Source organism: Gobius niger (assembly GCF_951799975.1).
Source record: "Gobius niger genome assembly, chromosome: 13".
Classification (NCBI taxonomy): Eukaryota; Metazoa; Chordata; class Actinopteri; order Gobiiformes; family Gobiidae; genus Gobius; species Gobius niger.
In genome coordinates this window covers 22,544,110-22,569,011 of record NC_136864.1, presented here as the reverse complement: position 1 = coordinate 22,569,011, position 24,902 = coordinate 22,544,110, and the positions used below count along the sequence as shown (strand labels likewise).

At 42.0% G+C, this 24,902-nt stretch overlaps 2 protein-coding genes across 2 annotated transcripts; one reads left to right on the top strand and one right to left on the bottom strand.

The window, feature by feature from the left end:
• Positions 1-5,660: 5,660 nt before the first annotated feature.
• On the top strand, positions 5,661-9,278 carry LOC306972685 (tubulin beta-2A chain). Its single transcript, XM_079569389.1, has 4 exons — positions 5,661-5,868; positions 6,129-6,237; positions 7,311-7,421; positions 7,895-9,278. The coding sequence occupies exons 1-4, from the start codon at positions 5,812-5,814 to the stop codon at positions 8,977-8,979; spliced, it is 1,362 nt and encodes a 453-aa protein (XP_079425515.1). The 5' UTR covers positions 5,661-5,811; the 3' UTR covers positions 8,980-9,278.
• A 3,853-nt stretch (positions 9,279-13,131) lies between these two features.
• LOC306972493 (desmoglein-2-like protein) lies at positions 13,132-24,882 on the bottom strand. The gene is made up of 14 exons (XM_079569139.1): positions 24,598-24,882; positions 24,317-24,403; positions 22,603-22,758; positions 22,394-22,532; positions 22,136-22,299; positions 21,915-22,049; positions 21,223-21,408; positions 20,173-20,450; positions 19,959-20,101; positions 18,156-18,377; positions 16,935-17,162; positions 16,421-16,548; positions 15,960-16,283; positions 13,132-15,112 (listed from the first exon to the last, which is right to left on the bottom strand). Exons 1-14 carry the CDS (start codon positions 24,640-24,642, stop codon positions 13,991-13,993), a joined length of 3,357 nt encoding a protein of 1,118 aa, XP_079425265.1. The 5' UTR covers positions 24,643-24,882; the 3' UTR covers positions 13,132-13,990.
• Between the last annotated feature and the right edge of the window lie 20 nt (positions 24,883-24,902).

The window sequence follows — 24,902 nt, the reverse complement described above, 5'->3', positions numbered from 1 at the left end:
TCATTTTACATTCAGCCATCGAGTTCCGCTTTTTCAGCAAATAACATGATTTCATAAATTTTACTGTGGAATTAGGCAGTGTATTCTACATGTAATCAGTAAATGACGTAGCTGCTAAAACAATTTGCCTTTAAATACCTGTCTGTTGAAGATATTGGCTTTAAAAACAAAAAAAAGTACAAGTTTTGTCAATAATCAGAAAGCATGACCGTTTAAATGTCATAAAAGTTGCTGAGGAAAGAGTCGACTGCTCTTTAGTTACGTAATATTGTGCAAGACAAAGTTTACCAGCCGTTAATAACTCGTTTTTAATGAGAGACAAAGACATGTGCACATGCGCGTTGACACTGTCAGTGCAGCTTGACAAAGAAGTGCATCTCGACGTTACACCTGATCTTTTTTCTTTATTTTTTCTTTTTTTTTGGAAACATTTAGTTGACCTAACTTCAGGACACTGGATTTTTTCTTTCTTTTTTTTTATCAACTTTGTGGCATATAATCCGAAAGAGAATTCTACTGCCGGTGGTCAGTAGCTTCACATTAATTCCAACTCTGTGATGTTCGTGTCGCTTTATGTGTCTCAATGTGCTATAGCGAAGTAAAATCTTAAAACTTTACCAAAAAAAACCTCGTGCAACACCACCAGTATGGAGAATTTGAACAGCACAAAAACAAAAACCACCAGCGCCCATGCAGTCGTGAGCGGTTGGTAAACGTCGCGTTATTCTTCTTAGTAAAGCGTCTGGTTTCAATTCAAAAATGTTAAGCAATGTTGACACCAGCGTTGAGGAACTTTTATGGACTACGGGGGCGGGGCAGAAGACGCTGGTTATTTAGTGTAAATATTAGTTGTCTGGAGAAAAAAAGAAAATAAAAAGAGAGAGAAAAAAAGTTGGTAGTCAGATCTGGACAGGTTTGGAATCCCCAGTGCGCACACATTTCAGGTTGCTTCTTTTTAACCGTACTACTCTCCACTGGAGACTTGAATGAATGTAAAAAAAAAAAAAAATCATTGATTGTACCATTTGTAATTCCAGAATGATTGGTTTTGTGTTTTTATTTTTATTTTAACATTCATAATGCACTTGTACATAAGCCATACATGTTGTTAAAATAAACCACTATTTATTGATCAGCTGTGGAGTCTCTGATGTCATTCATTTGAATAAACGGCCTATGCAGTACGGTTTGATACTTGAAGGTTTGAATCCTCCTGAGTAAGTGGTTGGGGGGGGCGGAGGGGTTGATGGCATAGTTTGGCAGCCTCACTTCTGCCAGTTTATCCAAGGGAAGTCTGCCTCCAAACGTGGGCTGAATGAATAATGACTGCAGTGAAGCGCAGTGAGAAACTTGTCAACTCAAGCTTGTAAAGTGCCATACAAATATAAGCCATAAACATACATGTAGTTTTGAAAAATGACAATACAAGCAACTGAAATTTAACCTGGATAGACTCTGATAGACAAAAGCAGCAATTAGGAAGATTTATTAAGATAACATTAGATTTTGGCAGTAGACATTGATGTAAGAACTGAAGTCAGTATGATTGAACAGGTTGGAGTTAGGGATGTCTTCCCCGAAGCCTGGACACTGGTGGTGGTTTGAGAGACCCGTGAAGATACAGCAGGTAGAAGCCATGGATGGAAGAGGTGGAGATGGGGTGGAGGTGGGTTGCAGCATAGCTGGGAAGCAAGTGACCCATGATTGCTAGAGATTTAAAAGCAGGACCGAGGCTCTGCGCTGCTGATGGGCTGAGGTGGAGGTGTGGCCCTCATGGAAGTAATCACTGGTTGGAGGTGGGTGATGCTGAAATTGGTCTCCCAGGTTTAACGCCTCGGCTTCAGAGCTCTAAAAGTGCTTAAAGGTGTGCAATTGTGGAATAATTTGGAGATGGAAATGAAACAATGTCCAAACATCAACCTGTTCAAATATAAATATACAAAAAAAGTATTTGGAAAAGTACAAAAAAGAGGAAATTAGTTGCCACTAGAGGGAGCAGTAGAATCAATTTAAATTAAATGTATTAAATGATTAATTAAGGCTTAAGGAGTGTTTGGAACTGCTTGAAACGGTCACGTCATTTCTATTGCACAAAACAAAATAAAGAATGAGCCCCTCCCAACGGGATCATAAACCTCATCTTTTAATGCACTTTACAGCATAGAAACATCATCTACAAAATCAGAGGCTTGTTGATGGGGAGCAACTGGACCGCTCTACACCCAGTTTTTTAATGCACCACTCAATGTAGGGGTTACATCATACACTGTACCTAATAAAATATATATTAATAATAATAATTAAAAAAAATGCACATAGATTAATATTGTGCTGAGCATGGTAATGACAACTGGAGCAACAAGAACATGGAGTACAATACTGTATATATGTATATTAATGTGCCCTGATGTCATGAAAACATTGGTAAACATTTGAAAGAAACATATTAATGGTTGCTTACTTGCTTTGTAGGAAACAAGACCGTTCTTGTAATAGTGTTTCGTTCTGTTAATTATGTGAACAGTTCAAACAGTGGTTATGAGTTTGGTTTGCGTCAATAAGCTGTTCTGAAAGGTAACAAGTTCTTCTTCTTTTTTGCTATTGTTCCTTGTTGTTGTTTTTACATTGATTGTACTGTGTGAAATGAAATGTTTTATCATATTGAGTTGGCACTCATAACCCCTTAACGCCTATTGGTGCAAATCGGCAACATACCTCTTCTTGCCAGACTGTAGCTAAAATAACGCACGTTTTCCCTTGATACCTGTTTGCGCACATCCATGCCGTACCTAAGCACTAGTTTCTCGTAGGACCGGTCAGAGAAGGAAGCGGGTCATGGTAGCTATTTAGCGGAAATAGCATTTCTGCAAATCGAGGCAGCAACTTTGATGAAATCTTCAAATGTTAAATTGAGTTGTGCTAAAATAAAATTATGTAGCAGCTCCTTGTTTCCATCTTTAGATTATTGATTGGAATGAACTTCGTGTGATGGATTTTTTTTTTGTTATTTGAAGATTTCAGTACGTTGTAAATCGGCAACATCAGGCCATAAAGGAAAACTGCAGTAGCTCCATCTGGTGGCCACAGTGACCGCATTTTAGTAGGATTTAGATGTATTACAGTGCTAAAACGTTTTTTAGAACATGCCATTTTAGTGAAATTCTATAATCGTTGTAACAATAACATACAAGGATATAAAAAAAAAGTTATCCCTTTTTTTACACAGAACAAAATTAAACCGTTGGTGTTGTTTGCAAAGCGACCACAAGGTGGACCTACTGGACCACAAACAAGAGTTCCACGTCCAAAAATAATGTGCAATTATAATATAATTTGCAAATAAGTAATGGTAAATAGAGGTATCTGATGTACAATTTATTATAAAACCTCAGGAAAGGGAGCAAAATCTAATAATTAGTCATAAAAATCGTAGATATTTTGTTGATAAATTGTCTGCACCTTTATAAAGTGCTTTTTTTTCTCCTTCCTACATCAGGTGATGAAAGCAGCAGGGAAGGCACTGATGACAGGAACAGCAGTAATGAAGATGTTACTGAAAATCATGATGCCCTTCCTGTTACCAGTGCTGCTGCTGCAGGACGGCATCAGCTGCTCAAAATCAACACTTTGCAAGTGTTTAGTGAAAAGCGTTAGCTCTGTTTACTGTTCTAATATCCTAACCTGAATACACAAGTGCTCAGTGCATCTTTTACATTTACATTTGTAATAATTGTGAATAAATACATTTTGTCATTTTAATACATTTACAATTCATGCCTGTTGTTGCCGATTTGCAACATACCTAAAACTATATCTATACTATGTGCGACATAAAAATGTACAATCTCCACTTAATTTAGCATCAGCTTGAAAGCAAAAACACTGATAATATTTTTGTTTATATAATGGGAAATTAGTTCAGGTTTTAAGGGGATAAGCTTCAAGCTTCGGCCCACTCCTTTTGAGCAAAATGTATGCTCAAATAAATAAATTAGCTGAATGCAATGACACAACGTTGTTTGTAGCCTAACTCAGACCTTATCTTTCAAGTATTGCATCTTTTGAAGTATTTTCTGGAGTTTTTATGCTGAATGAATAGGTTTTACACAAGATAAATAAGAGTCTGCCACCAAATGTGGAGTGATTGAATAATGACTACAGTGTAGTGCTGTAAGAAACTTGTCAACTCATGCTTTTAAAGTGCAATCCCCCCTGGGAACTGGACAAAAAAAGGCATTGACTTGAGTGAAAGGAATCATCAATATCATTTACGAGAGTTAATATAGTAAAGTGGTTTGCATTAAGTTAAAATCATCTCTATAGTTATTATGATTATGGTTTGGAGTTTCTTGAATAAATGCATGCAAAAGTTATTCCCCCATACGGGACACTAGTGCTTTAGCACAGACCCAGACCTGCTGTGTCCTCAGCTGATGCTTCCTCTGACCCTCCACTGTTCTGTTCCAACACTGGACCTTCAGCTCATCTTCTCACAGCTCCAAGTCTGATTCTCCTTTCACTCATTCATTCAAAAACATTCTCATTTTCATTTAACCCTAAGTTCCTCATAGAGATTTAGATTTCACTTGAAGACACATTTAGTCCTGATGTCCATTACAAAGGACATGGAAAGAAAATGTTTTTCTAAAGGGCTTAAATGTATAAACTTTATTATAGAAGTAAAAAAAAGACCCTTCTCTACAGATTGATGTGGTTCTTTATCTGATATTGCAAAACCTAGCCTCTCTGTAACTTTGAGTCCATAAAATTTCACTGGTGAAAAGTCAGCCATTTTGAAGGAAAGTCAATGGGACAATAGGATTCAGATAGACTGCATGTAAACAGCCTGACGTACAGACTCAAGACCAATGTCCACTACAGAGGACACAAGTGCATGGGCTGGGTCTCTTGCCATATAGTTTTGAAAAATGAGGAGGGGTCGCCTGCTCTCTGTATGGAGAGTTAAAACAAACATGAGTGTGATAAACTAAAGTAGTTTTTGCGGTTGCCACTAAACATGGCTGACACAAGGATGAAGTGAGTATTTGCTGTTTTAAACCTTGGCAAATAAAAGAATGTAAGCAGAAAGGAAAAGCCTACATTTGCAGGGACCTAATTAGCCGAATGCAGTGAAACGATGAAGTGGTAGGTTAACTCCATTGTATCTTTATGAAGTGTATTTTCTGGAGTTTTTACACTGAAGGAATTCTTTAACACAAGATGAATTAGTCACTCACAAGATACAGTGGGGAAAAAAAGTATTTGGTCAGTTTCACATAGACATTGTATTGGATTTTGGCCAAATACTTTTTTCCCCCACTGTATGCATGCAGGTCCCTCCATGACACCGGTGGCAGGACCAGGCAGGCGTGTTTGTTCAGCTCAATTCATGTTCAACCAGGGCTTAGCCTACACATTCATCACTTTTCATGGCAGGGCACACAAATGGCGAGCCTTTCTCTCTTCCAAACAGTAAAGCAAAGGCGTGTCCATTTTCATTGATTGCATTTTTTATTCTTCGGACGGGGTGAGGTCATGCAGGACGGTAGAGAGGGGAGGGGAGGGGGGGCTGATGAGACTGCACGATTCTGTGGACCAGGACCACTGCATCAAACCGGGGCTCTCCTATTGGCTGGGCAAAGCGAGGATGCTGCGACGTCATCTGAACACAGCAGCACGTTGGGCTATCTCACCGGCTCCGCGCCACAGTAATGAGGCAGTGACAACGGAGGCTACTGGGCATCGCAGAAGTGCATTGATACAGCGGGCGGAGAAGACTCAAGACGACTACCCAAACACCGCGGCTCAATCATGAGAGAAATTGTGCACATGCAGGCCGGACAATGCGGCAATCAGATTGGGGCGAAGGTATCGGCACTGTTAATGATTTGTATTATGCGCAAAATCTGTAAGCAATTGTTTCCTAAATGTTTGCCACTCGGCGTGACGAGCAAAACGAGCCATGGTTCTTGTTTAAATCACTTGTATCAGTTGTAGGGCGGGGCATTGGCGCACAGTCAGGCGTCAAACAATTACGCACTACAATAGAAAGAACTCCTAATGAATAATGAACGATGTTGACTTGAATGTAACGCAAGTATTGCTTTTAACTTTTTTGCAACAATCAGTTCTGGGAGGTGATAAGTGACGAACATGGCATAGACCCCACTGGAAGCTATCAAGGTGACAGTGACTTGCAGTTGGAGAGGATTAGCGTGTACTACAATGAAGCCGCTGGTACGTGTTTGCTCTTCTATCATTGCTTCTATGGCTGATCATGTTCTTTGCATGACCTAACCCCATCTCTCATGCTGTTAACGTCTGACCCATCTGGGCCTTTTCTCTGGCCACTGGGAGGATTGAGGACAGTGAAGTTGCTGTAATAGCCCAGCCTGTGACTGTCTCCCTGTCTCTTGTGTGTGTGTCCACAGGGAGCACAGGTATCTGCAGTCGCAGTCGCCTCCACCTTACCCCACCACCAACGCGCCACCTCACTGTCTGACTTTAATGGCGTGGCATGTTGAAGGTCATAGTATCTTGTATTACGCTGGCTGTGCACAGAGGATCATGATTCAAAGTAGCCTACTTAAGTGGCCCATGGAACACAATACGAAAGACACTGCATCGCGATTGCAAAAATCTGTTTCAACTTCAAAATTATAGGCACAAAACCGTCGGATAACTGCTCATGATAAAGCCAGAAACAAAATACTCAAAACAGCCAAGGCTTGATGAATGCAGTTTGTTTCCGGTGTATAACCAATGCCAAATCACTGTGCATAAGAGTGGAGACGACCACAACAAACACTTACACGTGTAGGAAAAAAAACACTCGACCCACTGCACTTTATTGTTTGGCTTTTGCATGTTGAACGGTGGAAAGTAGCCATTTCGCATGCACCACTTGATACGAAAGAAGGTGGTGACTTTCCTGTGAGACTGGACTCTGCTAACCTCAGCAGTTTATTTCCAGGTTTAAAATAAGCAGTGCAGCATCCTTGCAGTGGTTCGTCTGAATAACTGGGCTGAGACTAGAGGCGTGGGGAGTGCAGCAAATAAACATGGCCTCAAAATGATATTCTCACTGCAGTGAGTCTAGTGAGTCTAAAACATTTCACTATATTTCAGAACGTGCTGGAACAAAATAGATGGAAGAGTGACACCAGTACTTAACTAGGACTAAGGGAGTAACCCAACACCTAACCTGACCTAAAACAAGACAAAGAGGAAGACAGAAAGAAATGCTCAAAACTACATTGAGATTTCATTACAAGTACTGACACTACTATTGTCTGTTGTTGTTTTCAAAGAAAGTAAATATGTCCCTCGTGCCATCCTGGTGGACTTGGAGCCTGGCACCATGGATTCAGTCCGCTCTGGCCCATTTGGACAGCTGTTCCGCCCTGACAACTTTGTCTTCGGTGAGTGCGTGCTCAACTTGTCAAAATAAACATGTCACCTCACATAGTATGTCAGCATGTTCTGTCAGATCCCACAATACTGCAGCAGATCAATCTAACTAGCAGTACATGCAGTATTAGTGTAGGTGATTGTAGTACACGCAGTAGTGCAGGGACGAGAGGGCTGCAGAGTTGAGCTACTGTCTGTGCACACACAGCTGTGTCAGGATGAGACAGCTCCGGCAGTGACTCAGCGAAATCCATCCCACTGAGGGGCTGCTGCAGTGCTCATCGCTGAAGAAGCAGCAGGAGAAAGTGCTTACAGAGTGATTTTCATTCTGGGAGGAAACACACAGAAAAGCTGGCCTTGCTTCCTTTTCTTACCTGTAGTGTACATGCAACGCTGAGATGGTATAACATGTCATATTAAAAAGTGAATAATAAATAAGAATAATAATCCTTTATAATAGAATGTACTGTATGTGTTCTTATAGGTCAAAGCGGAGCGGGCAATAACTGGGCTAAGGGTCACTACACCGAGGGCGCCGAGCTGGTGGACTCCGTTCTGGACGTGGTGCGTAAGGAATCAGAGAACTGCGACTGCCTGCAGGGCTTCCAGCTCACCCACTCCCTGGGCGGGGGCACCGGCTCGGGCATGGGCACCCTCCTCATCAGCAAGATCCGCGAGGAGTACCCCGACCGCATCATGAACACCTTCAGCGTCATGCCCTCGCCCAAAGTGTCCGACACCGTGGTGGAGCCCTACAACGCCACTCTGTCCGTGCACCAGCTGGTCGAGAACACCGACGAGACCTTCAGCATTGACAACGAGGCCCTGTACGACATCTGTTTCCGCACCCTGAAGCTGACCACCCCGACCTACGGCGACCTCAACCACCTGGTCTCGGCCACCATGAGCGGCGTCACCACCTGCCTGCGCTTCCCCGGACAACTTAACGCCGACCTGCGCAAGCTCGCCGTCAACATGGTGCCCTTCCCGCGCCTCCACTTCTTCATGCCCGGCTTTGCCCCGTTGACCAGCAGGGGGAGCCAGCAGTACCGCGCTCTCTCCGTGCCCGAGCTCACCCAGCAGATGTTCGACGCCAAGAACATGATGGCGGCCTGCGACCCCCGGCACGGGCGCTACCTCACCGTGGCGGCCATCTTCCGCGGTCGCATGTCCATGAAAGAGGTCGACGAGCAGATGCTGAACGTTCAGAACAAAAACAGCAGCTATTTCGTGGAGTGGATCCCCAATAATGTTAAGACGGCGGTGTGCGACATCCCCCCACGCGGTCTCAAAATGTCCGCCACATTCATCGGCAACAGCACGGCCATCCAGGAGCTGTTTAGGCGCATCTCCGAGCAGTTCACCGCCATGTTCCGACGGAAAGCCTTCTTGCATTGGTACACCGGAGAGGGCATGGATGAGATGGAGTTTACGGAAGCGGAAAGCAACATGAACGACCTGGTTTCGGAATACCAGCAGTACCAAGACGCCACCGTGGATGAGATGGGCGAGTACGAGGAAGACGAGATGGAAGATGAGGAGGAGGCTCGCCCTGAGGTCCGCCATTGATTAGAAGAAACTACCGGCTTTGTGAATGTCACCAAAATACATACACGTGTCTCTGAACAGTGCAATAGAAAAGCAAATGTGGATTGAAACCATGTGCAGTATTATAAAAGCGTAACTGTATCGCAGGTCTAAAAGGCATTTCAACATGGCTAAGATGTTCGATGTAAACAAGTGACTGGTTCAAGCTTTGCCAAAACAACAGGTGTCTTGTCTCCAATACAGTTTTGTAACATTAAGTGAACATGCTCTCTCTCTGTCAGTCAAATAATGTGTTAAAATAAAGAAATGAAACTTAACAATGTAGCGTGTGTTGATTTTGGGGGGGGGGGGGGGGGGGGGGGATTTGGGAACGTCTAAAGGCCAGATTTTGTTGCCTGGCCTGCCAAACTACAGGCTTTTTCATAGATATTTCAAAGACATATAGTCTGGGAGCAAGCATGATCTCAACGATTTCCTGGTGGGAGCGATTGACAGACGGTATCAACCAATCGAAGCAACGCTAGATACAACGCAGTTACAAGACCGATGTGGGTAAAATCGTGAAATGATTGGCTTTAAGCAGACGCCCAGACAGTTCTTTTGAACAGAAAGGAGTGTCTGACAGGCGAGACAACGGATCTTGAGCCAAGTTTTTTGGTCAGAAAGACTTTCACTTCCCTTTATGAGACAACAGAGAGCAAAACTTGACCTCAGAAAGTAATGCTTAACTACAATGAACTTCCTCCTTCATAGGAATAGCTAAAACAACTGTCTCTCTATAACTCCTATAACTCAGGAGTGGGTTAAAGGGGATCAGGACAATCCCAAGACATTTCATTGTTTTTGGAAACAAATAACTTGTGAGCATATGATTGTTCCCAAGACACAAGACACACGAATTATTGTCTTGGGAACCACTTTTCTTTTGTCTTTTGTCTTGGGCCTTGCTCTTATACCCGAGTTTGGCAAGGAATCCTTAAAGGAATCACCTAAAACTCCTATTTATATCTGAAACAGTTAAGTGTAGTATTCAAATAAATGCAAAAGCACTCAAACTTATGAATCTTATAGCTAAAAATCATTAAACAAGTAGAAGTTATCTTAATAACCACATCTAAACATACACTATACAGAAAATTAGACTTACTCCCAATCCCATGGTGTAAAAAGTATAAGGAGGATTGTGAGGTTGTGAGGGGCTGGGAGATTGGACGAAACAAGTTTTTTGAAAATAATATTAATACTTCTCTGTTATTCTATGTATACACCTGCCTGTAAAACGACAGCGAAAAAACAACAACCAGACAAAGCTGACACCTGCATTGAAAACACATATCCATCAGCGTGTGTCGACTTAGCAGAGATGTGGAAATCAGTGACACTGTGGGGAGGCTTGGAGACAGTTGGTAATCAGTTCTTCTCCTCTCTATGGGCTGTGTGCTGTCAATGAGTTGCACATGTGGACACACCCTGGTCATGTCACGGCTGTCAAGACAAGAATTTCCCCGTGTCAGCACACACATCATCGCCACTCACACACAGGGGATGCAGCGGAGTGGAAATGAGCCACCATTTTCTGCTGAAGATATACAGATACATATGTCTGATGGGGGTATTACAAAAACAAGGAGTTACAAAAATATATTACTTTTTTCAGTAACTAAGGAATATGTCATAATACTTGACTAAATAAAGTAATGTATTTGTCATTACAAGGTACAAGTGCATTCAAATGGTTTGCATTGATGGACAAATGAAAAACTGGCAAACCCCCCCCCCCCCCCCAATAAAGCAGCAAACCAAATCAAGTTGGACACTGGTGTAAATCTGCAGCAGCATGTAGCTAATGTCGTCAAAACAAAACTCAAGAGAATGGGGATAAAGAAGGAAAAGGAAATCTTTGACTGCACCTTTGCTCACTGGTAATATTACTATTTTCAGTTTATTTTTGCCAAAAATAACTCAGAAGAAACTCAAAGTAGTGTAACTCCACAGTAATATAGTAAAATGTGAAACATCCATCCATCCATCCATCCATCCATTTTCTTCCACTTTTCCGTTGCCGGGTCGTGGGGGCAGCTGTTGGAGCTGCTCAAGTCACATTGCACCAGCCCCTGTGGCTCCTCCTGCAGGTGGTGGGTCCACAGAAGGACGGCCTCTTGGTTCTAACCGGGCCTGTTGGTCTCTCAAAAGGGGCTTCTGAACCGCTCTTTGTCTGACCCGTCACCCAGGACCAGTTTGCCCTGGGAGACCCTACCAGGGGCACGAAGCCCCCGACAACAGGCGCTCAAACCTCTCCACCTATGTTAAGGTGGCAGCTCCAGGAGGGGAAAAATGTGAAACAGTAATATGTAATACAAACACATTACTTTAAAATGACATTATGGACTATACTGTTGCCATCAACACAAAACATGCAGCTAATGAGCACCTCATTCCACACTTTTAGAAACTCTGTGAAGAAGTGGCTCTTGGACAGTCAGACATGTGAACACAACATGGTCTAGAGTCACCAACCACTGATACATGTCTTGCTGTGTGGAAGATTGTGGTGTTTTGTGTTTTGTCCCTTTCTGATCTTTTATCTGTGAATTTACCTATTTTTTACATATTTAATGTTATCATTCATCATTCACTGTCTTTTTATGTCTCTGTGATGGTGTTTTTGCTGTATGTTTGTGCCTGTGTTTGTCCTGTCATGACATCAACCTGCCATGGGACTACAAATGAAAATTAGCCTACATGGCTAACTCCGGCACATTTACATGTTGAAGAAACACATGTTGATTAATGTGCACTGTCCCAATTCAAATAAAGATATATATAAAAAAAATTAAAAAAAAGCTCAACATAGAAGGTGAAATCACTACAAGGGGTAATCAAAGAATGGATTTGGATGAGGACCTAACCTGTTTAAATCTCAAATTCTGACGCCTTTAGTCGACATCTCCATGGAGACGAGCTGGAGGCATATCCACTCCTGGTAAATATAGAGCCATGTCTAAGGAGAGGTCGACCCGCTCACAACAAAAGCATGTTTGTTTCTACATTTATGAGGTATTTTTTAATGATGAAAGTAGCTGTCATAAAATAAATGCTTGCATTTCAATTTTATGAATTGGGTAAAATTCTACGTGGTGTGGCTTTAAAAAAAAACTACTAATAAAGAATATATTAGAATTTTAACCAACACTACTTTAGCCACCATATGGGAGCAGGTTCTCTTGCCTCTGGTTGAAGGATGGATCCAGGAAAAATGTTGTTATTTTTTCTTTCCATCACATAATTCTTAAACAGAGGCAATTGAAACAAACCGGAAAAATGAGATTTCACCCGTAGAGCTGAGTTGTGTTATGAGCACAGAGTTAAGTGATGGAAAAAGGGCAGAATGGCTATACCCTCAGTCATTCTATAGCTCCATGACACCTGACCTACTCACAGCAGGTAGGAGGCAGTTTTCACCTGTTATCTGCCATCTTAGGGCGAGGCTTAGGGTAAAGCATATTGACAAGAGACATTACAGCCTTTTTGCCAGTGTGATACCTCAGTTGAAAGTTAAAACCTTCTAAGTTCTAAAAATATGTGTAAGATCTGCATGAATGAATCTCAACTTAGAGCACATTTGCCGTCCCTGAACCTAACCCTAACCCTAGCAACAGGTAAAATAACACTCTGGCTTATTTTTGACATATTAGTGTCTAAATAGTTTATTAGGTTAATGCACATTATCAACAAAGTGTCAAATAAAATAAGTGATAAAATGCTACTCAAGTACACATACACAACAGTAGTAAATATATATATAAAAATAGGTTACACTGTGTTGAAAGTATATGTATATGGGAAAATATGCTCTCTTACTTCTCGACTGTCTTAAATCATTGGGACGTATGCCTGCAGGTCACTCACAGTCTAACCGTCTATGCTTATTTGAAAGATAACTAGATGTAAGTGATGCATACCCCAGGACACACCGACAGCTTAGAAATATTATACCTGTCAGCTCTGACTGACCTACTTTGTAATGTTTTGACGCTGTCTGTCGCTGTCTAAAAATGTACTTGAACAACAAATACGAAACATCTCAAAATGATTGCAGTTTTAATATATTTTTCTTTCAAAGCAATTCATAAAAAAAACATCATTCCCAAATCTGGAGTTTCACAACCGAACACAAATTATTCAATCTGATAGTAAATCCCATAAAGTACACACATATACAAAACAAATCCGGCCTGATCCAATATATTCGCACAACTACAAAAACATAGTATTTTACAAATGAGTGCAACAGCAGATACAACAATACCCGGAATACTACAATTGTGTCAGTTTTATTTATTTTTTTGGTATTGATCACATAGTTAGTGATTGTTATTCATTTGTGCAAAAATACTCTTGGTTAAGCTTGAAGATTTACAGTGAGAGAAAAAGAGATGTTGTTAAAAGCCATCACTCAAAATCCTTTTGGAAAAGTGCTTTGGAAAACAAATCATGTGGCAAATAGGTCGCATACATTTGTGCTTGAGTAATTCCAAAATCGAAAAGCGATATTCCAAACATGTGTAATATTAGTCTGCTCTAAACTAGAACAAGTTAAAACAGTACCAGCACTGTTGCATTTTCAAAGCAGCAGATTGAGCTTCCAACACAATAGATCAAAGTGTGGGGTGAGTCGGAGATGTGTGCGATGGAAGAAATGGTCTATTTAGAATGCTGTGCTGTAGGCCTGACCCCTCTGTTTATGTGGGCGCCACATAACACTACAGAGAGCAGAGCACAGTGTTTTGTTGGAGGCAAGCAGGTTAATTACAAGGGCAAATCAAGGGTAGCTCAGTCTTTCTTCTTTAATGTCCTCCACTGTCTGAGCCAGTTGGAACAACAATACTGCTGGTGACTGTGGCAAGTCAAGGCTGGCAAAAACAAATAGCAAATGGGAACAGGAAAACAGTGCACAGCCAGTAAAGTAGCATTCTAAAACAAACTAGGACACATTAAAACAGGCTGACGCTGTGGACAGACAAACGGAACTTCAAGCTCTAGATTCTCTAGATTCAGTGATTGAGACTTTCTTATGTTGCACAACCACTCTCTGACTCCCCTGCGCCCTGGATGCAGATGTCAGACCGAGGTTCTCGATCGACCCGGAGGAGCCAGTCGAGCCGACCCTACTCTCAACGACGCTAACCGCTTCCTGACCTGTGCCCTCCAGCGCCTGCCCTGTCGACCCCAGCTGTGAGTGAGTGAAGCCTTGCGCGCCTTGCTCTCTCACCGACCCCTCCTCCACCACGATGACACGCTGGGACCTGGAAGAGCTGGCCTGAGCCACCCCTGCCACCGTTGATCCTACCTGTCTGTCTACCAAGACCACGCCCTGAGAGCCCTGGAGACCCCCCGCCTGCACCAGCCCTTGGGTCAGCCCTACCTGCCCCGCTGACATCGATCCTACCTGCCTGTCTACCAAGACCATGCCCTGAGACCCCTGGAGACCCCCCGCCTGCACCAGCCCCTGGGTCAGCCCCACCTGCCCCGCTGATATCGATCCTACCTGTCTGTCTACCAAGACCACGCCCTGAGACCCCTGGAGACCCCCCACCTGCACCAGCCCCTGGGTCAGCCCCAACTGCCCCTGCTGCGAAGCCCCGGCCACCAGCACCACCTGCGGCTTGGGGTTGGGGTCCACCACGTACATTGGCGCGGCGGCGTAGTACATGGGCGGCTGTTGGATGAGCAGGGTCTGGGTGGGCACCTGCACGTGCATGTTGGGGACGTTCCTCTCCGTCAGCCGCTCTTGGATCAGAGTGGAGGATCCTGAGTTCGTGTGGGAGGAGCTCAGATTAACCCTCTCCCTGTCCCGGATGGTTTCGGAGTGCGTGTGGAAGTGTGTGTGCGTGGAGGGTACGACGGGAGACACGGGTCTGGGAGGAAAGATGCTTAGCCCAGTGTCCACAGTCTCGGTAACGATGGCGGAGCCCTGGCAGATCTCCGCCAGCTTTTTGAACTTGGGCCCGAGGTCGTCGAGGAAAGAGAGGTCGTTGTCCTGCTCCAGCAGACTGCAGCAGCCCACCGACCCGGCCAGCGACTCCTGGCCCTCATAGTCGTACACCTGGAAGCCATCCTTCAACTGGGACTGCTGCGATTCATGGTTTACCTTCTGTGGACCAGAACAAGCAAATGTGTAAAAATCACTTTCAAGCATTCAATTGAAATTAAATCCATAGCGCAGCGCAATGGAATTCAGTTTTTTCCTCCTACACAGTCAACAGTGCAAAGCTATTGCCAGACTGCACTCAGTCTCTTGCCCAAGGACACATCAGTTGTACCACCAACTTTTGCATTTGTGGACAAAGGCGCTAAGTGGAGGGCTCAAGCTAAAAGCTGAGGTGACTGTTCTGACACAATGACAGAGCAGGTTTACAGGTTTATGTAGTCCTTAATCCTCAACAAGTATTGAGGATTAAGGCAAGACAGGTATAATTGTCAAATGCATTTTAGTTTTATGTGAACCACGTCAAAATTCTTATACCTTCAAGCTACGTACTGAGTCTTACTGTGAGCGTGTGGCTGTAACTGACATTTGTGTCAGGTAGTGGAATTAAATTGTTTTTCGTTTTCCCGTTGTAATAATAGACATTTGTGAAAAGACACTAATCATAAGGTCATTTTTGGTCAAAGACAAGCAGTGATCAGTGACAGTGATCCAGAAAATGAACCTGAAAATTGAGAAACCTGTTTATGAACTCATCTCTTTGAAAAACGGGAATGGGAATCGAACAATTTAACATTTACAGACAAAAGAAAGGAAAATAAATAAATAAATAAAGTGAACAAAAAAATAACAACAATAATTGCATTTTGTAATTATTTTGTAGTTTGTGAAATTTGTTTTTACTTCACTGTGTAATAAGCTGCATTTCAAAATGTTGTTATCAACTTTGTCAACGCCTTTAGTAATACATTTCCCCGAACTACAATCAACCTTTCCTTTTATTTGTACTCACACTGAAATAGTAATCCTCCAAAAACTCCTCAGAGAGTGCCATGCCATCGAAGGCCCCGACGCCACTTTGGCCCAGGTAGTGCTCTTGTCCCGTGAATGTGCCCAATGTGCCTCCTTGCATGTAGTCCCTTTGTCCTTGTCCCCCATAGTAACTGTACTGGTTGTATTGGTTCTCCGTCCATGTAGAGGTTTGCATGCCGCCACCGAATCCGAATCCTCCTCCTCCTCCTGTGCCGGCACCCAGAGCGGCACCACCAGACAGATTGTTTACATCTTTAGCAATCACACCATCGACTTCCACAAAGGAAGGGAACAGGGGAACTTCCTATAAAAAAAATGCAATTGCTGATTTTCAGATAACCAAAGAGTGTCATATTTGTTGATGTGCAAATCGTAGAGAAAGGGACATTCTAGCGGAAAACCTTTCATTTGCAATTCAAAACATGAACATAAATCGAGCACCTTGTCTTCTCCTTGTCCCTCCGTGTGGTATGAAATAAGCTGTTGTTTTGTATCATACGGGATTGCCTTGAAATCTCCCAGAGCTCCAGCACCTCCACACAAGCAGAACAGCAGCAGAAGTGGCAGCACTAAAAAGAAAGACAATATTCATATTAAAGCTTTGCTCAATTTCCTGTTTTCAAGCCAAGCAAAAGTACTTCCTACAACAGTGGGTAAAAATCCAACAAAAAAACACCTAACTACTGGACTTTCTGAACATTCAGTTAAATAACCAGGATTTAACCACTTTAATTTGGTCAAAAAGGAGGCATGTGAGGTGACAAGGACTGAATTTGTAATAGTGATCAGTGCTTGAAAAGAAAAAGAGTCAGCTGTGCATACCACAGCTGACTTTTACCTTCAGTCCCACCTTTGACCCTCCCTATTTAATTGCACTCCTTGTTACAACACGCACGGTCTGTTGTGAGGGAGGGAAAGTAAAATATTTCTCATAAAAAAATCACCAGTTACTCACACAGAAGTAGCAGCAGGCCCAGCAGCATCATGAGGATCCCAGAGGGGCCGAACTCAACGGTTTTGTTGCTGCGAACACATGTTTTGACAGTCTCTTTGCACGTGCAAACGACAACGTCCATCACCTCCACCTCGCCGCAAGCTTTGCCCTGCTGGTCTTTGATTTCTAGCGCCACCTTGTAGACACCGGGCCACAGATGGGCGTGGTCACGCAAAATGACGGTGGTCTCTAAAAAAAATGAAAGGAAAAGGGAAAAAAAAATACTTTACACTCAAAATTCCTGAACAATTTTTAAAAAGCCACAAATATACACTTTTATTTTTTGTATTTCAATGTATGCTTCAGTAATGTATTGCATATAGGATCTTTTTTTCTGATTCAGATATCCAGTTAGAAATTTGAATCTTGACCTAAGCCTGGTGGCAATTGGAAGGTCAGATATTTTGTGAAGTGCTAAGTGGCGTGAAATATATGATAAGGACTAGAATATCAATGGACTAAGTGATGGTGGCTTTCCCCATAGCGTTCAGCGCGGGCTAACTGAAGCTCATTCAAGCTAGCAATTTGGCTGGGTTAGTGGGGCTCCTATGTTATGAATAAGGTGAAGAAAAAAAAAACATGGGTTTATGAATGACAAGCCGGTGTTTAATAATGACGTAAAGAGGGTGCAAAAACGTTTCAATGGAAAGAGCAAGGAACTTCCGCAGCCTGCCCCACTTTCATCTGGCTTCATTAGCTAATAGCGACACAATGTCCATTCGTCTATGCTTTTTTGGCCAGCAAAGATTTAAACAGTTCATGGCACAGCTACAACATGGTGTAGGCGGGGCATATTGGTTGTGGCTAACAGTAACCAATAAACACATGATTAGAAGAAGCACAAACAAACAAAAGCAAAAAGTGCTTTTCGTATTTTAAAACTCCGATTTGGCTTTTGTCGCACTTTGTTTTGGACAATTGGAAAAACATGACCTAAGTCTCCCAGTAGACACCAGAATGGTTCACCAATGACAAAACTTCCTACAGTAATAAAAATTAATGATAGAGTGTATTCATTGAGTCAAATGTTCCCAGCTTCATTTATCACAGCCAGGTGGAGAGGTGCTGAGTCCTGCTGTCATTGATTGTAAACCTTGCCAGACAATTACCGCCAGACACGAACCACTATCGTCAAACGTGATTTAACCTGTTGAACTGGTGTTGGTGGTTTGTAGTACTCACCGTTGAGAGGCTCCACAGTCCACTTTCCTGTACTTTTTGAGTCGATCACCGTGAAGTCAAAAGGTGCTGAGTTGGGGAATTCATCTTTGTCAAAGGCAGTGGCGTAAACGGCAGTGTCCTCAAAGCACAGGGTCTGTGTGGTGGTGGTCAGGTGTGGGCAGTGGTCATTGAAGTCCTCCACTTGAATGGCAATGGTTCCAGTGGCCGTTTTGGAAGGAGAATCTAAAAAATAAATAAATACATCAAAAATACTGTTCTACTGTACCATGAAGTTTGTGTAGAAGGAAAGGTGTTCAAATATGCTACTATAGCAACTATTACAACAATTCACATGACCACACAACAGTTTAGTTTAATTGAACAACCTCGTTAGATATTTGAAAATAAAATTGCTTGATCAAAAGTCCTCCAAATGTGATGGAAACCTATGGATTCTATAGATACAGAAGCTGGCAGGGGGGAAAACAAAGAGGAAAAAGAACATTTCACCCATTACTCTACCACAACTTTCACAAATATTGAACTATCAATACATTTTCTACTAAATAAAGATCCAGGGACACAGAAAGGAGCAAAGTGGTTCAACAGCCCATAGCCTAAATAACTGACAATGCTAACCAAAATGCTAGCATTAGCTCCATGCTAAACACTAGCTTCGAGTGCTGTTTTTTCACTACTACTGGATAGATACAGACGGCATTGCACCATACAAGGGGACGTGGCCTCGCCGAGGGGGAAGGAAGTATGTTTTGGGAAACACCATTTTTCCCTCGATTTAGAAGTTTTCTGGAGGAATGTACGTAAACGTATTAATCACGTGCCATGCCATTGATCCGACAACCCATTAATCCAACGTCTCATCATTCCAAAAATGTACCATTGAGCAGAGGTGCCATTAGTCCAACATCTCTAACCCAGTTGTGTTGGGGATTGGAGAGACATATACAACTAGCAAGCAAAAAAAAACAGCAGTCGTAGTTAGTGTTAGCATGTAGCATCATGCTAGCATTCTCAGTTTTTTACAATATGTAATTATGGGCTGTTGAACTACTTTGAACCTCTCAATGTCTTTGTATCTTTATTGGGCAGAAAACTATATTCATAATTCATCATTTGATAAAGTAAAGGCCTGCCTGTCTCTACAATCTGCTTAATTTTTTAACACCAGCATTAAACTAGAGACATTCATATCCTCCTGACTACCAGCAATGCAAATGTGTCCTTTGTAGAGGATATTTCTAAATGATACCATATGTGAAGGGGTGGGGCTTTGGTAACTTTCTTTTTTTCATCAAGGAAAATGGTGGCCATCAATGCGAGCACATTTTATGGCAAAAAAAAGCGCATAATACTTTTTGTGGAGCACATTTTGTTTGCATATTTTATGTGTAAACCCCAGCCAACCCCAGCCAAATGCAAAACTGAGACACTTTGGCGCCGTCCATCTTCCACAGATGGTGGACAAACATGCGTCAAGGTGTCAGAGATTAAGATCAAGCGCAAAACCTGTACACAAAGTGCAGGGCATTCCTCTGTGTATCCAAGAAGAGAAACTGCTTTTTGAAGTGTCATTCCAACAAAGCAACACACAAGTGATGATGCACAGACTAACTTTGCCACCATGGTTCAGTTTCACAAGTTTAGCCTTCCAATGCCCACTGTAGTGGACACATGATATCTTAAAAATTCTCATAACAAGGTTCCTTCACCCTTGGCTAGGTCACGCCCCCTTGCAAAATCAAAATTATTTCATATCTCGGAAAAGTGTCAAATTCTCTTGTCTCGGTTCATTTAGTCACTCACCATTTGTGATGCATATGATTTTGGCATAATATGTTCCATTGATCAAGAACTTGGACTCGCGGTCGGGTAACTTATTCAGCTTAATGTCCGCGGTATTTTCATCAATAATCAGCCAGTTGTCTTGATCATAGATTTTTGCATACCTAAAAAAACAAAACATATCAGCTTATCCACATCAACGGTGTCCTCATTTTTATTTGTTTTATGCACATACCTCACATTCGTAGCAGTCAGCCCTGTGTCGGTATCTATAGCTGCATATCTGCTGATGACTGTGTTGAGTGTGACCAAGGTGTGGTCCTCTGAAATAGTCACCACTTTGACACTTGGGTGGAAGCGTGGGCCTTCTTTCTGGTTGATCACATTGATTTTAATGGGGTATCCTTTCCCTCCCATTCCTGGGGTGAAGCCCGAACTGCCAAAGTTGTACTCTGCTTTGTTGCGGACTGACACTTCCAGGTTGACTACTTTGAGCTCCTCAAAATCAAGAGCCTGTAAATACAAATGCACTGCAGTAGTGGAACAAAAGGCTTTTCCAGAAGCTGTTGTATTTAGTCATTACTCATCCACACCACAAACACACACACACATTCATCACTGCAACTTCGCTGTTTAAACTTTGTAACCTTCTGCATAACCCATCCTTCAATGACCGCAGTGGCAACCTGTCAAGAGCAGTGGGTGAGCTAGTTTTGGCCAGGACTGGTGAGCTGGAGGTTTTTAGCTCCCAGGCCAGTCAGCATACCCTACATTCTGTTCAAAAGCTAGAGCAACATGGACCCGGCTCAGGGAAAATCATTTTATATTACATTTAATTATGAGTATGGAGTGAATGTAAAATTGTCTCATGTAAAGCGCTTTGTGACCATGTCTGTGAAAGGCGCTATACAAACAAATTTCTTCTTCTTCTTCTAAATTTGTACGATGTCGCTTTAATGAGAAGATTTGGCCGAAGATGGCAATGTTTCTCATTCACCTGTGTGGTTTATTATTAGTTCTTCTTCACTTCTTCCTACTCCTAAAAGCCAGCATGTTTGGTTTCAAATGCTTATCTCTGATTGGTTAATTTACCTGTCAATCATCCCCATCGGAGCTAGCAGAGATAACTACGACAACAAGCCTTTGTACGGGATAGGCAAAGTGTGTAGTCTGGCTGGTCAGGCTAGATTTTTAGCCCCTCGTGCCTTTTAGGTTTCAGGTGTAGCTGCTAGTCTTTCACCTACAACACCACCACCATTTATGTGATAGGGAAATCTGTGTTTACCTTGTTAATCATGATAATTCCCTCATTTGTCTGGGCGTCCGTGGTGATGCTGAAATAGCCCGCCTGGTTCCCGTCTGTGATTTCGTACACGGCCAGCCAGCTATCAGTGTGAATCACGTCCCAGTCTATGGCTTTGATTCTCAGCACTTCCACATTGATGGTATTTTCCTCCACGCTTGCTTCATACTGAAAGAAAAGTAAATCCAATTATCACCGGATAGATACTGTTAAAGCATATTAAAGGTGCATTATGCAACTTTTTATGCGAAAAAAATAAATAAATAAAGTTAATATGTGTGTGCGTTGACTTTGTAGTGACCCAGCGGCTGTATGAGTGGTCAGCATGGCGCCTTTACTTTCGATCACGGCGGTTTCTAGGACGCTCCAGGATCAATTGTTTGGAAGGTTTTCAATGCTAACGGACCCTCTCACCAGAAAACCTTCCAAACGATTGATCCTGGAATGTCCTAGAGACCACTGTGATGGAAAGTAAAGGTGCCATGCTGATCAGTCATACAGCCGCTAGGTCTCTACAAGGTCATCTACACACAAGTATAAACTTTTTTTTTCACATAAAAAGTTGCATTGTGCGCCTTTAACGTAACGGTTTGGAAAGCACATACTGGACACACACACAAGCATTAACAGAGCACACTGAAAAATGACAATACATCCATAAAAAAGTGACTTACAGAATCCCTTTCCAGAGTGGGGATGTTGTCGTTTATATCCAAAATTTTGATCTCGATTTGCCCCATTCCCACATTTCCTCCGGCTTGGCCATTCAAATCAGCCGCTCTCACTGTGAGCTTGTATGTATCTTGTGTCTGCAGAGGAGAAGCAGATAAACCAATGCGCAAGACCTTCACATTACCATTACCAATTCTTGCTGTGTGTATAAGAAGAAGCTGACCTCTCTATCTAGCGTGTTCCTTTGCACTATGACTTCTCCGGTTTGAGAGTTTATGAAGAACATCCCTCCAGAATTGCTCTCCTGCACTATGCTGTAAAACATCTGCGAGTGGATAGAGTTGGCTTGGTCGCCGTCCGTGGCAATCACCTTCATCACGACAGTCCCTTAAAAATAAATAAACACAAAAATCAAAAAAATGACTGCAACCGGCACGCACCGAATGACGCACCGCCAGATTTCAACAGGGTCTGTTCTTACCGACCGCACTTGATTCCGAAACGGAGCCCGTCTGCAGTGTTATCACCGGAGTGCAATCGTTCTCATCCAAAACGGTGATTGGGAGAGGAATGTCGGTTTCAGCGCGGGTCCCGTTGATGAATGTCGCCACACCTCGCAACTAACACAAGAAGTAGAATTGTACACCTTTTCTGTGGCGGCTTTGTGTTTACATGACGGCGCTTGCTTACTTGATAGGAGGCAATTTCCTCTCTGTCCAATATGGCGTAGATCTTAACATATCCGCTGTCACCATTGATGCCGAATATATTCCGTGGGGGCTCGTCAACACCGGGTCCATGCAGCGAGTATATGACTTTTGTGAAGTTTTCCTTATCGGAGCGAATCTGATGGAAAATAACGTTTTGCAGAGTTATGCAAGGCTTTTGTACAGATGTTCTTGTCTGGTGTGATGAAATGCACTAAACATCTCTCATAGATTCAGACAAGCTGCACCTCGTCCTAACACGTGTTCTATGGTACATGGCCGTAGTACATTCCTTATTAACACACCATGACAGAACATGAGGCAAACTTTTGTATTTTCCAAAGTAAAAAGTCTACAAACCTGCATTTAACCCCTTACACACCCATCATAACTCATAAACAAGAATATTTTCTCCAGTTCGGCTATACCCAAATCTTAAAGCTTCTTGACCTGGTAGTTTACAGCCTATAGGCCAGTGTGACGCCTCATTTGAAAGCTAAGGCCTACAAAACTCATCTGAGCTTCTTCCTTGTTTTGTTTGAATCGATTTGGCTTTTTGTAGGGTCTTAGCCACATTTCTTCCACCTTTTTGTTGTTTTGTTGCATTCTTGTCACATTTGTTTGTTTCATTTTCGTTTCGGGCGCAATTCTTTTTTTCTTTTTTTTTAAACACGATGAAAACGTGACGAAAACATGACAAAAACTTGATGAAATTGTGATGAAAGCGCAATGAAAACACATTGAAAAACCAAACAAAAAACTTGGCAACAAAAACAACTTTCAAATGAGGCTATAGGCTGTAAAGTCTCAGGTCAACAACCTTTCAGATTTGGGTAAAGCCGAACTGGAGAAAATGTGCCTGGTTAAGGCGGGTGTAAAGAGGTGAAGATTGCAGATTAAATGAGGTGCCGGCAGTTGAAAATATGAGATATTTAACTTCTTGTGAAAATGGTATGTAATTAAATTAATAATAATAATAATAATAATAATAAATAAAAATAATAATCACAATAATAATAAACATAATAATAATAATAAATAATAATAATAATAATAATAATAATAATAATAATAATAATAATAATAATAATAATAATAATAAACATAATGAAGGAGCATTTGGGGAGAATTTTTAAATAACTATTGCTCAAATAATTCAAACACAACAGCCTGGCACACTTGTCATGTAGGCAATAATTTACCAGATAATAATAATAGATAAGGTCATGCTTTATATTAAAGTGTGTGCTTTAAGTATTAATACGATATTAATAAGCATTGATAATGAATAATATGCTTGTATAGATATTAATAAGCTGCTTATTATAGTATTATCTATGAATACACTAACAGACCACGAATAATACGCCCAAAACGTGTTTGGTGTGGACGCACCATAACTTGCGAATACTAACGCTTATTATTTCCTTATTAATACTTAACAAGCAGACCTTAATATGAAGCGAAACCAATAATAAAATAATCATAATGTTCCTAATAATAAAATAGTGAAGCTAGCAACAATGTCCACAATGTTGTAACTTAATTTACAGTTGTGTTAACTGTCAATAAAGTCACTTTACGCATTTGACAGAAACGTCTAACCCTTACTCCTTTTTTTTTACTAGTATGATTTTAATCGACCAAACACATTATAAAAACAGCCTGTAAAACATTAGCAAAGCAAAAGTACATACTCTGGCAATGTATTCCAATCCCGTGTAGTCATGGTTCTCGTACAGCTTTCTGGGAGCGATGACCCACTCCGCATCAGCAGGAAAAAACTAGGGTAGAAAAGTTCCGTACAATTTTACACGCGTAAACTCAAGTCGCATCTGTAGCCATACGGTACGACATAAAGTCACTTGAATTAACTTAACACCAGTATTAAACTCGCAACCAACAACCACCTGCTAAAAAAAAAACCCGTTAGTCCTACTGGAATAAGCGCGGCGTAATGCGTAAAAGTCGTACTCACCGTTAGAAGAAGAAACAAAAACCTTAATCTCGGACACTTTTCCATGGTGCTTGGGTGGGAGCTTGGATGCGTTGACGTGACCCGGAAAGCCGTCTTATTTAGGGTAAGCGCTGTCTATTGTTGCTTTTGTACAGACTTTGACCCTCTGGGGTAGGAAGAACTTTTTTTTTTTACAGCCACATAGGCGGTTCCTTTCTCTCCGTCTGATTGCTCACACACCAGCTAGCTTTTCCTGATAACTGAGGCGGAGAGGTGGGGGCTCCAGGGCATGACTGTCGTGCCTGTGTGTAGCCTATTGTTTTAGC